We start from the raw sequence: 13,532 nt of genomic DNA on the forward strand, positions 1-13,532 counted from the left end.
CCTGGCTCGCTAGCATGTACTGTATATCAGACGAGAGTAGTGTATGTACATGCTCCCTGCTATAAGCAGAGTGGGAGTATACTGCATGTGTTAATTTCTGATTTCTGTAATGGTTAACATTTATTGTAATACACAGCCAAATGCAAGAGGTAGGGAATCATCGAAATGTCCATATTATGTTTTCAGATTGATAGTGGTCAGTATTGCAGGCAGTATGTTTTTTTTAGAAAATTAAAGTGCTTTGCGATACACAGGGCGGATTGTGGATTTTTCTTTAAAATTATTGATTTAAGTAGATTTAATTATTACCTTAATTTATTGAACAAAGGAGTGCTGTTTATGTTGTCTTCCTGGTGTGCGGTATTTAAATTTAACATAGGGTACACAGAATTTCAGACTGAGTGCAGCTTCAGTTATTTGCACTGCTGAATGCTAATGGGGAAAAAGGGAACTCCAACAGACAAGACACTTTACTGTGCTTCAAGTGTGACATATATTCGTTTTTTGGCTTTTTAAAGTGAGACAGGGAGACTTGTGTTTCACCAGTGACTTTGAATACCTTTTCCTGTGAATACAGTTTTCATTCAGAGGAAACATGTGGACTGTCATTCTGTCACCGATCTTACTATATTGAAGAGGACTTGTGTGTATCAAGCACCGGGCCCTCAAAGTGCAATGAACAAACTGGATTATTTTTTGTAGTGGGTAGCAAGAGCACCCTTGTTCAAATTAAGTCAAAGTGATCCCCAGTCTGTGATTGATCACTTTCTTTACAAAAAGGATATCATTTTTCACCACTGATACTTTACATTGTCAGGTCCCTTCCAAATGGGATTTCCAATTTTATAAGAAAATCAAATTAAACCAAATCGAATGGTTTCCCAGCCATGTTAAATGTCCCTACTGCGAGTAGCTGTGGCTAACAGCGTCTGCTCGGTGCTTAGACTCCAAACTGTAAATCAAACTGAAACATGAAATAAATGAGTCTGTTTTGTGTGGGCCTACTTAGCCAGTGGGCACTTTGAAGGGTCGCTCTGACAGCTTCCTTATAAGCCCTGTTCTCCTTTTTTCATCCCTCCCTTCAGGTGGGAGGGAAGATGTAGCTGAGGCCAGAGGAGGACGAGAAGCCTGACAGCTCCCAGCCTCAGGTACCTCCTGTGGGGGCGGGTGGGCCTCAGAAGCACCGCCTCACCATGTCCAAGAGGCCCTCCGGCGGCCGAGCCAAGGGGGACCGACCCGACGCTTTAGCCGCCCTGCAGGCAGCCAACGAGGAGCTGAGGGCCAAACTCACAGACATCCAAATTGAACTTCAGCAAGAGAAGAGCAAGGTAATGCCGTGTTTAGCTGTATGCTGTAACTATCGCAATTATGTATGCTTATTAAACTATTCTTAGTGTTATATTTGCCCAAACCGTTTTATTGCTGTGTCTTGGTCAGTTTGTTATTGATTTAAGGGTTCAAGTTCTTATCTATGTGGTCACTCTAGCACTTGGAACTGTACTTCCCTCGAGGGTTTTCAGTACCCCTGGTTATTGTTTTGCAGTTTATCGTACGTCGCTTTGGATAACAGCATCTGCCAAATGCCTATAATGTAATGTAATGTCCTGGTCTCTTCCTCTAACTTCCAATGAGTACCACCAACCACCCATTTTTGGTTATATTTGCTCGCTCTACTGCGCTTGTATGAAAGGTTATCTGGTTAATCAGTAAAGTGAGTGCCCATACGTCTGCACATATGACTGTGAAATATGTCAGGTGCAGCAAAGATAAAGCAGTATTATTTAAACAAAGATCATTTGGCACAGTAAGCTGTATTTCAAGTCTCATTTATTAGGGCTGATGTTTTGGCCAGTCAACCTACGTCAGAGCATCCTTTGTCCAATAGCCGTGCCCATTCCAGCTAAAACTCACATTCCAAAACCAGAAACATACAATGCAGCCAGGGCTTGTACTTTACAAGAAATGTCATTGAACCATATTGAATGTGAAATATTTGACGGTATTTTTCTTTTAATTGAGTAAAATAATGTGACATTTGTGTATCTTAACCCCTTATGGGTGGATGCAACCTGTGTGTTACATCTCCCTTAACAGACGGATGTGACCTGCACGTTACATCTCCCTTAACAGACGGATGTGACCAGCACATTACATCTCCCTTAACAGACGGATGTGACCTGTGCGTTACATCTCCATTAACAGACAGATGTGATGCCAGCCAGACAGATGTGATGCCAGCCAGATGTGATGCCAGACAGATGACCGTTGAAATACAGTGGGCACAAGAATTATTGGCACCCCTCACCAGCAATGCAAGGCTTTAAAAAAATATATATATAATTATAGAGAAAGGTAATACACCAACATGTGCCAAATACTGTACTTTATTAATGTTTCAATGGAAACAACCAAAATCATAACAATCATTTAATAAAAAAATCTATTTCAACAAAATCAAGGTTTCAGAATTATTGGCACCCTTCACCTAGTACTTAGCACAACCACCTCTGGCAAGGATAACAGCATGAAGGATAACAGCATGGAGTCTGTTCCTGTAATTTTTGACAAGATTAAGGGACACATTTGGAGGGATTTTGGACCATTCCTCTTCAACTCAGCCCACAGGTTTTGGTGGGGTCTGGTGACTGAGATGGCCATTGCAGAATGTTGATTTTGTTGTCACGGAACCATTTCTGTGTGGATCTTGAGGTGTGTTTTGGGTCATTGTCTTGTTGGAAAGTCCACATACGACCAAGTCCCAGATTTCTGGCAGAGGGAACAAGATTTTCAGCCAAAATTGCCTGATACTTGCTGGAATTCATTATGCCATCAATCCTAACCAGTGCCCCTGGACCTCTGGAATTAAAACAGCCCCAAAACATGACTGACCCACCACCATATTTCACTGTGGGTATGATGCTTCTCCTTGTATGCATCTCTGTTCCTACGCCAAACATACCGATGCTGTATCTGACCAAAACGTTCAATTTTGGTCTCATCTGACCAGAGAACCTTGTTCCAGTCATAATGTAAATGACGTTTGGCAAACTTTTTTATAATTGCTCTGACAGTGCTCAGTGGTATATTCAATCATTTGTAAATTTTCTTGTAGCCATTACCACGTTTATGAAGGTCTACGACCATCTGCCTCTTTTGAACTGCCAATTCTTTTGTTTTCTTCATGGTGTTGGATGACAAAGGGATATTGCATGTGTGTTACCTCATTTTTATACCCTAGTGAAACAGGAAGTGATGTAATCACTCAATACAGTTCCTTAACACATAGATAAACTTAAATAAGTGGAATTTAATACCTGGTTTAATTTTGGTAGGTGTTATTTACAATAATCTTTAAGGGTGCCAATAATTGTGAAACATTGATTTGGAGGAAATAGATTTTTAATTAAATCAGTAAATGATTTTTGTTGGTTCCATTGAAACATTAATATAGCACAGTATTTATCACATGTTGGTATTTCGAGTTTGTCTATAAATATATTGTTTAGAATTTTTATTGTTTGTTCATTTTCTGTCAGGGGTGCCAATAATTTTTGAGCCCACTGTACATCGTGATTCCTAGGCCTTTCCATGGGTTTTCTATAGGGTGCCTTAGTCCATAATGGGTTCAAACATGCTGAGTTGCATAATTAAATAATTTGGCCCCTGGGATACAAAGGGCAATCTGCCCATCCAGAGCTTGCCCATCCACAGCCTCATTTTAATGTATTTGCCTTTACCTGGTTGCAGTGGATTTATGGGTGTCACTGGGAAAGAAAGAAAGAAATGCAGGATCCCATAAAGGAGAAGAAAAACTGGTGGGTTGGAAATGGCATGCCGTATATTCACAGGGAGTGAATAAAGGGGAAAGGAGTGGTCGTCCAGTAGTTTGAGAAGCATGACACTGGCATTATCCATATGTCAAGGCAATCTCAGTGACAAAGCCAGCAGAGCAGGTGCAGTCCATTAAGGAGTGCCGCAGTAGTATTGCTTAAGCCGTGCCGTGATAGTGTTTTGCAGCACCCACTGGTTTTCAAAATGGTATCATTCTGTCCAGCTGAATTACTATCTGTAATCCCAGTTTCACAAAAAAAAGCCTGTAGCCTAATGGCTAAGGTACACAACCCGGTTGGTGGTTTCTAGCTCCTGTGTAGCCACGATAAGATCTGCCTAGGTGTTGGGCCCTTGAGCAAAGCCATTAACCCTTCATTGTTCCAAGGGGGGATTGTCCCCTGCTTAGTCTAATCAACTATAAGTCTCTTTGGATAAAAAGCATCAACTAAATAACAAATAATTATTAAAGTAGTAACCAGTATACCACACAGTATATATTTTATAAAAATTTAATTAATTTAATTTAATTAAGAGTGACCTGACATGTACAGGTGCAAAAAAGTGCAGTATAACAGAAGCTGTACAAACCACTGAGACACCGGTCAGCTGTGGTCCATAATAATATTTGCAATCAATAGAGCCAAGCTGAAAATGGTACCCCTGCACTGAAGTCCGTGTTTGGATCAGTATGGATTGTCTGTGGACATAGCTGCCAGTCATCAGTAGGTTTATTTTAGCTCTGTTGAGTTTTGCTGTACCCCCTGAATGATGGCAGTGGGAGGTAATGTGTCAGTCGTGTTACAGGGATAGCTGTGCAACTGCGGGTGGGGCGTTTCAGATCAATTGAGCAGTGGCATTTGCAGGCAGCACTAGGGGACCGCTGTAGTCAACACTCAACATGGCATGTTTGCCTGGCTTTCCATAATGGTTTAATATCTTCTTATCATATCGATGTTGGGTTTGCTGAAATGCATCATGTGGGTCATGTGGTGCCTTTCGTCAGAAGTTTAAGAAATTTAATTTGGTGCACAAATAATGTTGTTGATAGTTCTTGATAGTTGAGTAAAGGGTATATCAGCAGTGTTTTAAAATGTTTTCGTTACAGTATTATGTTCCCCTGGTGGAATTAAGGGTAGTTTATTGCAGTGTCATTTAGAGTGGTGTCTTTCATTTACAGAGACACTGTGACACAGTGTTGCTATAATATATTAAATCACATAAAATGGCTGACCATTTAGTGAAGATCAGAGTAGGGAGTTCTGTGTGATCCACATGTAGGCTAATCTGTGTAAACCGGTCAAGTAAAACTGAATGTAATTTGCATGATGTTACATGATTCATTGAGCAAGACACATTTGCTCAGGGTGATATGCATAGCATATTGCGCATTGCGTCCAGGTGCCTAACACCCAGATGGGTGTGTATAATGCTACATAAGGTTAAATGCCATTTTCAGGTGACCGGAAAACAGCCTTGTCCCACTTAAGATAATAAGCCTCAGCATTTAACCCATCGAACTAAAAATGGCGGCGTAATGAAAAGGAGAGAATCTGCTCAGAGGTGTGGTTGGTGAAGAGAGGGCTCTTCTGTCAGGCTTATTAGCAGGATCAAGCTGGTAGAGCAGGGTCACTGCAGCGACTGCCGAAATCGGCGGAGGTGATCGTGAAATTCCTTTCTCCCACATGAGCAGAAGGCTGGGGGGGGTCTCGTTGTGGGACGTGGGGTGTGACAGGCATCTCGACCAGTTTCCCCTGTGGCCAAAAACATTCTGCATTCCTTCCACGCTGTCAGCCTATTCACCAGCGGCCCTCGTGAGCCCTCATCGCTGCCTCCGGTCGATAGCACCGGCCCAGCGGAGACAAACTCAGAGAGCATTCTCTGAATAATAATGTCAGCACTTATAATACCAGCACTTGCCTCAAACCCCTCTTGCTCCCATGTATCAAAGGGTGCATTAAGCAGCAATGTCATTTCTATAAGGTTACTTTCCAGTGTTGGGCTCGTTATAGTGTTAGGCACCTGGACGCAATGTGCAATATGCTATGCATGTCGCCCTGATCAACTGTGTCTTGCTCAATGAATCATGTAACATTACGCAAATTACATTAAGTTTTACTAGACTGGTATCAGCCATTTTGTGTGATTTAATATATTATTGCAACACAAGCTGAAATCAAAATTCACCTTTTTCACTGTTCTGTGTCTTATTACCGTGTAAGCAATGCACTGGATTGAGTCAGTATGTCCTTAACTTTGCTGACTAATAAAACCATGTGTTTTTTTGCCATTTAACTAACATGGTGTGTGAATGAAAAAAAACAAAATATGAATTTGTTTGTATGAATCATCTGTAGGGCTTCAGCAGAGGTGAGATGGCATCAGCTTTACGATTAGTTTTTTTGTCGTAGAATATCAATTTTGTAGCTGGTGTTTTGAAAAGAGAGAGCTACTATGTAGATTGATACTATTTGACGCTATTGCTGCTATAACATTTGACCAATATATTAAAAACATAAAATTACCTTGTGTAATAATCAGAGGCATATATTGGTGTATGGTAGCCTAAATACTTTATTTTACAATGTTTCACAACATAAGAGTACTTGCCTCTCTGTACAGTATGTTAAGTGTAAACTCACTATTAGCCTATGTAGTCAGAGTGTGCTCAAGTGATGAGTGGAGTAATGCTTGAGCCTGCATATTTACTCTTGGTTATAAGCCTTGTTATCCCCCTCTTAAACCGCCTCGAGGACTGTATAAAAAACTGTAAGAATTCCTGTTGGTAATAAATCCCGTTTTTTTCCAACGGAAAAGTATGAAATGGTCATCTGTTCACTCCAACAACTCAGTAGAGAAGCATCACATCTCTACATTAGCTCCTGTAGTACTAACAGCTGTCCCCGCTCAAAATATGTAATCGTTCGTTGTTTCTCGCTTGCAGCCAAGGATGCCTTGATTTGTGGACAAGACAGAACATTTTCTTGTGTAGTATGTTTTGGTGACATGCAGGGCTTCAAACACAGCGGTTGATATACATTTTTCAGACTTGCTAAGATATTTCAATTCTTAGCAAGAGAGTAGAAATTGATTTCTCGGCGGGTGTCTTGTGCAGTGGCCTACAGCTTTTCATATCCAACTCACAAAAAAAGGCCATGGCTGTAGCTGTGGCAGTGAGTCTGCTTTCAGCAGAGGTTATGCTACCCAGGAAATTGCAATCGTCTTCAGATGTAAGGGTTACGCTTTCCCACTGGTCCGGGGTGAGCTGGTATGGAACCTTTCCTATACCACGCTGGTATTGGGGTTAGAGCTGAGAAGATTGTTATTGTTATTATGACTTTGATACACATTTCATACCATATTGAGGTGCACCCAGTTCTCACAGTGGACTGTATTTTGTTCCAGTATAACATTAAGGTTAATGCTGAGCAGTGAATGTTATGTATTAATGTTTGTGGGCATTGCATTCCATTATATTTCCAGACCAGAAATTGCGAGTTTGAGTTGCTTTTTTGTAAACACTACCCCTCGTGTTCTGATATGAATAGAGAAAGGCCAGTTTTTACCCTCCTGTTAACTGCCATTTGCCATGTACAGCAAACTTCATGTCTCCTCCAATTCATTGTTGTTAAGAGACTTACCTGGATTTATTTTGATTCATTTGAAGCTGCTAAATGTTCCTATGGTGTCTGGGAATGTAAAATGACCTCACTCATCTCTTAACAGGAGCAACATCAATTTATTTTTCGTATTTTTATGTGGATTATATTAATTTGATATAATCAGATCTGACATTACCATGTTTAATTTGATATTTGATTTAACTCTATTAGATACAATGTTTGGCAAGCCTGTGAATGTCTTTCTATATTAAGAAAGCTGCATATTTAATATCATTATTTTCTGTTCACTATAATTCCGCATAAGTAATGTCATAACCAATAAAACACAATCTATTTTATAGTCTGGTCTTCTTATACATCACTGTGATACATGGCTGTGTTAGCTTGCCTAACACATCAAGGCAAACACAAATATTTGATGAGATGCGGAGTGCAGTAATGAGGGCAGTGGCAGCTGTGAGATTCTCAGGATTAATAGCGCTTTCTAAACACTGTTTGGGGATACCTATCATGTAAAAGACAAACTGTGATGTGATTAATGATAATGTGAGGTGGGCTGGGATCGTAATGTTAAGATGAGCAATGGCTAGGGACAAGTCATCTCATGGTCAACAGACTCATTTCCCCAGCAGTGTAATTCAATTAAGCCATTGTGCTGTCCAGGGTTAGCCTCCCTGTCTCCAGCATGGGTACAGATCTCTGTTGTTTGGCAATAATGAACAAAGAACATTACGTTTGACACAAAAATAAAATTTATAGATCTAACTCCTTTGTCTAGTATGTACGTGCATATCACGAACAGAAGTAGATCTTCTTTCTTGCCTTTTGTTGAAACTGGATCAGAAAGCCACCGTGTATTGTAATGAGTCTGTGTGGTATAGTAGAAGACTGGAAATATTTAGTTTACAAAATTACTTTTCAGTGAAATTATGACTTAGGTAATTGCTTGATTATAAATGTACAGTGTACTCTCCTTTACTATCTTTACTTGTGAAGCAGAAACCTCTTAAGCATTTAGGCTAGTATTTTCCAAAATGTATGGGTTTACAATATTTCCCCATTTTCACCCTCATTATTTAATTTCATAACAGTTTTAAGATAAAAAAAGACTATTCAGTCTATCAAAGCTTGTCATTTCTATTACTGTGTGCCTTTCATTCTAAATCTGTCTTATCTTACTTTGTATCAGCCTTGAGCATTTAGCACCAACACTTAGCATTTTGGTATATCCGGGTTTGCAACGGGGACTACAGTTAATTAAGTGTCATTGTCAAAAACATCCACCTATCTGAGTGGATTAATAATTACAGAGAATGTGCCAGAATGTGTGCTTTTGCCTGAGCTATTTTTAGTTGTGCTCTGTTATGTCCCTCTGTGTCTTTCAGTCATGCGGAGAGATTGGCTCATGCCTTGTTGTCACATTAACAGTTGTCCTGCTCTGAGTCGCCCTGCGGCAGTAAACGTCGGTTGTTATTGTAATGGCGCGAAGTGCACTCGATACCCTTGAACGTACTTCACCCGACTGACAACAACCAGCATTACTGTTGCGCTGCCATTTCTATCAGGATTGACCAGAACATGGCCTGATTTATAGGGAGCAGCCTGTAGCCTAGTGGCTAAGGTACATGACTAGGAAGGCTGGTGGTTCAAGTCTCGATGTAATAAGATCCACGCAGAGTTGGGCACTTGAGTAAGACCCTTATCCCCATATTGCTCCAGGGGATATTGTCCCCTGCTTAGTCAAATTAACTGTAGTTCACTTTGGATAAAAGTGTCAGTTAAATAACTATAAGGTAATGTATGAATCCTATACAAAATACTGAATAGTAAATAACGCAGTAAATAAAACGTGAGATGGCATTCAGTAGAGAGGGGATAAGCAAAGAGCGCTGCGTTCCAAAAATAAAAAGTGAGTCACCAGAGACCAGTGGGCATGGAAGGCAGCGACAGCCTGTCATAAAACCGAAATGTTTTTTGATTTAAACCGACTTTGTTTGATTCGCTTAGGAGGGCGAAGGCAGGGCCCACGGGCGCTGAGACAGTGCCGTAATCATTCCCGCTCCCCCCCCACCCCCACCCCCCCCGCAGATCAGCAAGATCGAGCGGGAGAAGACGCAGGAGCTGAGGCACGAGCAGCACAAGTCGACGGTGGTAGTGACCGAGCTGAAGGCCAAGCTTCACGAGGAGAAGATGAAGGAGGTGCACTGCGTGCGCGAGACCCTGCTGCGGCAGCACGAGTCCGAGCTCCTGCGGGTCATCAAGATCAAGGACAGCGAGCTCCAGAGGCTGCAGGCCCTGGTCAACGCCCTCCGGGACGGCTCCACCGAGAAGGTCAAGACGGCGCTCTTCGCCGAGGCCAAGGAGGAGGCGCGCCGCGGCTTCGAGACGGAGAAGACCCGGATGCAGCAGGAGATATACGAGCTGAAGGGGGTCAGGAGGCAGATGGAGGAGGCCCTGAGCCTGGCCGTGCAGGCGGACAAGATCAAGGCCGCGGAGATCCGCAGCGTCTACCACCTGCACCAGGAGGAGATCAACCGCATCAAGAAGGAGTGCGAGAGGGAAATCCGCAGACTGGTACGTGTCTCCTTTCCCCATCCTCATCAGACCTGCACGTAATTATGCAGTATTTTAGATTTTCCTGCTCATTTTAATTGTGCTCATAACTGAGCTACATACAGTGCAGTCTGTAAGTATTTGGAGAGCGACAGATTGTTTGTTGTTTTCGCTCTATGCTACAGCAAACAGTTGACATAAAACTATCACTGTGGTTAAAGTGCAGACTTTAATTTGAGGGCTTTTACATCCAGATTGGCTGAAATAACTGAAATAACTTATTCAACGTATTCATTATTTTGTTGCAAATCCTTTGCTATCAATGACTGCCTGAAGTCTACAACCCATAGACATCACCAGATGTTGGATATCTTCCCTGAAGATGCACTGCCAGACCAATAATGCAGCCCTCTTTAGTTCCTGCTTTTTTGGGGGGCTATTTGCCTTCAGTCTGGTCTTCAGCAATTAAAATGGATGACCAGTCCAGAACATTCAAGTTTGTTGAACTGTCGAAACATGGACTGCGCTGTACATATACCGTATACATTCATGTTTATGTCCATATATATGTTGGGGTCATTGCAGAAGATCTGCACTGGAGTCTTACAGGTATAATGAGATAATTAAAATACCATGAGAGAGGTATACAGACTGCGATGTGTAGCATTCACGAAGTTATGCGCATTACGTTGTAGCATTCTCTTTTTTCTGCCATTGTCAGTTGTGTCGTTAATCAAACTGAATTTTAGTTTGTGGCCATTAAAAACGATATGTATCTTGTGTCATCCTAGCATGATGAATTAAAAATGAATTGACCTGAACCGGATTGCTGGGACCTCTTTTCCGTGTCAGCAGACAGCGTTTGTCTCTCTGCTCAGGGCGTGTCACCGTGCCAGCAGAACATGCAGACTCAGTGAGCCCTCCGTGGTCGTGACGTATCGAAGAGTGTGGCAGTGAATCGCAATGCAGGGCAGTCTCAAAGGTTTCACTTAATGGAATATTGATGGTTTCCAAGCTGGCACAAATCTCCTTTAAGGAGAAATTAGTGGTATCTATACATTATGCATTGCTAAAAATCTTGGAGTTGTTGAGCAAAGACTACAATACATATTTCATAGGTACAATGGGCCGTAATAATGTTTTCTTCCGTATAGACACTGGGAACTTGATGGCCAGCTAATTGCATCTACAGTTCATTAAACATCCATTACAGCAGTTAGAAGGTGATAGAAGCTTTCTCAGGTTCCTGGCTGTCAAAATCCATTAAAATGATCAATAGGAACCAGATTGGACCTTGAGGTCTAATTCAGAGAACATCATTATGTGATTAATGATGGACAGTAACATACCAAATGGATGCAGTGACATGACTGCTATATAATCAGTTTATTGCATGTGTCCAAACGTTCTGATTTCATTACACCCTTGAAAGTGCTCAATGAAATGCGGGAGATGGTTAGCCTATGCAGGCTATTAAAAGGCATGTTCTTTCTCACCAACCTAGACTCTACTCCACCTAAAGCCTGTGAGACACAGAATCCAAGATATTTTCATGTCCCCAACCTCAATCCTTCCTTCTTTCCTCCCCAACCCTCTTGTATCTCTCTCTGTCACACACACACACACACACTCTCACCCTCTCATTTTTTGTTGTGACCGCACTTCAACCCATATCCTCACAGAAAGTCAAATGCGATTAGTAGTTTATTATCATTCGTGCCCAGACAGCAAAACACCATAATTAACAAGAGCACATGCTCAATAATTTTCTGTGTAACATAATTATTGATCTGCCAACTGATGTTCTCTTTTGTGTTTATTCACAAAAAACAGCCACCTTGTTTTATGTTTTTTACCTTGCTGTGAGAGCCAGCTGCTTACCAGCCTGATGTGGGAACTCTTCACAGCTCGGACTGTCCTGTTGCCCACAGGAGCAGAGGAGAATTAGTAAACCTGAAATGAGATTCCCATGACATTACAGAGGAAAAAGGACATGAGAGACTAGCAAAGAAAATAGAGAGAATATCCGGGAGAGGCAAAGACAGTTCTTGCCTGATATTCAGTCTGGAAAAGGCTCCCAGACTGAATAGTCCTCTTTTACAAATAGCCTTCAAACAGAAGCGACCAGGATGTCTGAGTTTTAACAAAAGGACTGTAATTCCCATGATGCAGTCTGCTGAGGGGCATAAGTCTCTTTGAGATGTACCTCTTCTCTGGGGCTTGAGTGCCTGCATTCAGCGGAATCTACTGCTGAGTAATACTCAGCAACCTGACTAAAAGCCTTAATAACCTGGAGACTGTTGAAGTAGAAACTGTTGAAGTCCTCTATTCAACAGCAAATAAACTGTACTATAAGGTCCTCGGTGCATTTTACAAAACAAACAAACAGTGGCAACGGCTTGATAAATCGTGTTCAAATTGCTGTAAGCAATTGTAATTAATTACAATGATGCTGTTTCACATCATAGTAATTGTATGGATGTAGTTGTAATAGTTGTTTTGACTTATAAATAGCATTTAATTATTATTGCCTTCAGATTAGTGGCAAGTACTTTAAAGGTTCTACCAGCAGGAGGCACCACTGAACATACACAACACAGTTAGCCCTCTCTGCGGTATCCTCATTTGATTTCTTCACAAGCAGAATCCTGTTGCACTGTCAGAACTGTATGCAAATAACACACACACGCACACGCACGCACACACGCACACACTCCAACCAACGGCAGCCCGGACACACACAGCACAGACTGACTGTGTCTCTAATAGAATTGTACAGGCTTACTTTCCAGCATTGCCAGCTGACTGTAGCATCCTATGCCCCCAGTACAGTAGTGTAAGTGCTTTCCAGGGCCAGGTTTCTGCTCATTTAAATGCAGTGCATTTGCTGGCTCTGGCTGTGCAGGGGGAAATGTCAGTCCTTTAGAGAACGCTGGATCGGTGTCTAACCTCAAATGCCCTCAAAGGCTTTGGTTTAACCCCCATTTCTCCCATTATAAGCAGTCCACTGAAACATACTTTGCACATATGGGTGTATTAGCATTACAGAGGATAAAGGAAACTATACACTGGCTCAGGACAGGAACCGTGACAGGATTAGCTGGATACAGTGAATAGCATGCAGTATGAATGACAGAATCTTTCTGTATAACTGCAGGTCTCATATAACTGCAAGCCGGTGCTGGTTGTCCTCAAATATGAATTTTAATTTAATTTAATTTAATTTAATTTAATTTAATTTAATTTAATTTAATTTAATTTAACTTAATGTGTTTTATCACAAGGACAATGCACATGAATAGTATTCATTTTTCTCTGCCACATGGAAATTTTCATCTGTACGTTCTGGCTATTCCTGAATACAGATAATATGCAGGTAACATTGTACACAAGCAAACTTTTTAAGAAGGAAAATGGGTAAAATGTTCTATTCCTCTTTTTACATCCTATAGTTTTAATACTGCATATTTACTGAAGCAAGCCAGGTTCAGTTCCTTGCTTAAGGCAACAACAGTGCTCCTTTGTCAT

The 13,532-nt window shown here is 41.4% G+C and overlaps 1 protein-coding gene across 6 annotated transcripts in view; it reads left to right on the top strand.

The window, feature by feature from the left end:
• Positions 1 to 13,532, top strand: part of jakmip3 (Janus kinase and microtubule interacting protein 3) — a 48,487-nt gene that overhangs the window by 11,338 nt on the left and 23,617 nt on the right. For all 6 annotated transcript variants that reach the window (XM_061232161.1, XM_061232162.1, XM_061232163.1 and 3 more), the window contains exons 2-3: positions 1,086 to 1,328; positions 9,540 to 10,025. In XM_061232161.1, coding sequence (XP_061088145.1) covers positions 1,194 to 1,328; positions 9,540 to 10,025 — 621 coding nt within the window. In that variant the 5' untranslated portion in view covers positions 1,086 to 1,193. The remainder of the gene's footprint in view (positions 1 to 1,085; positions 1,329 to 9,539; positions 10,026 to 13,532) is intronic.

Source organism: Conger conger, chromosome 2, assembly GCF_963514075.1.
Source record: "Conger conger chromosome 2, fConCon1.1, whole genome shotgun sequence".
NCBI lineage: Eukaryota > Metazoa > Chordata > Actinopteri > Anguilliformes > Congridae > Conger > Conger conger.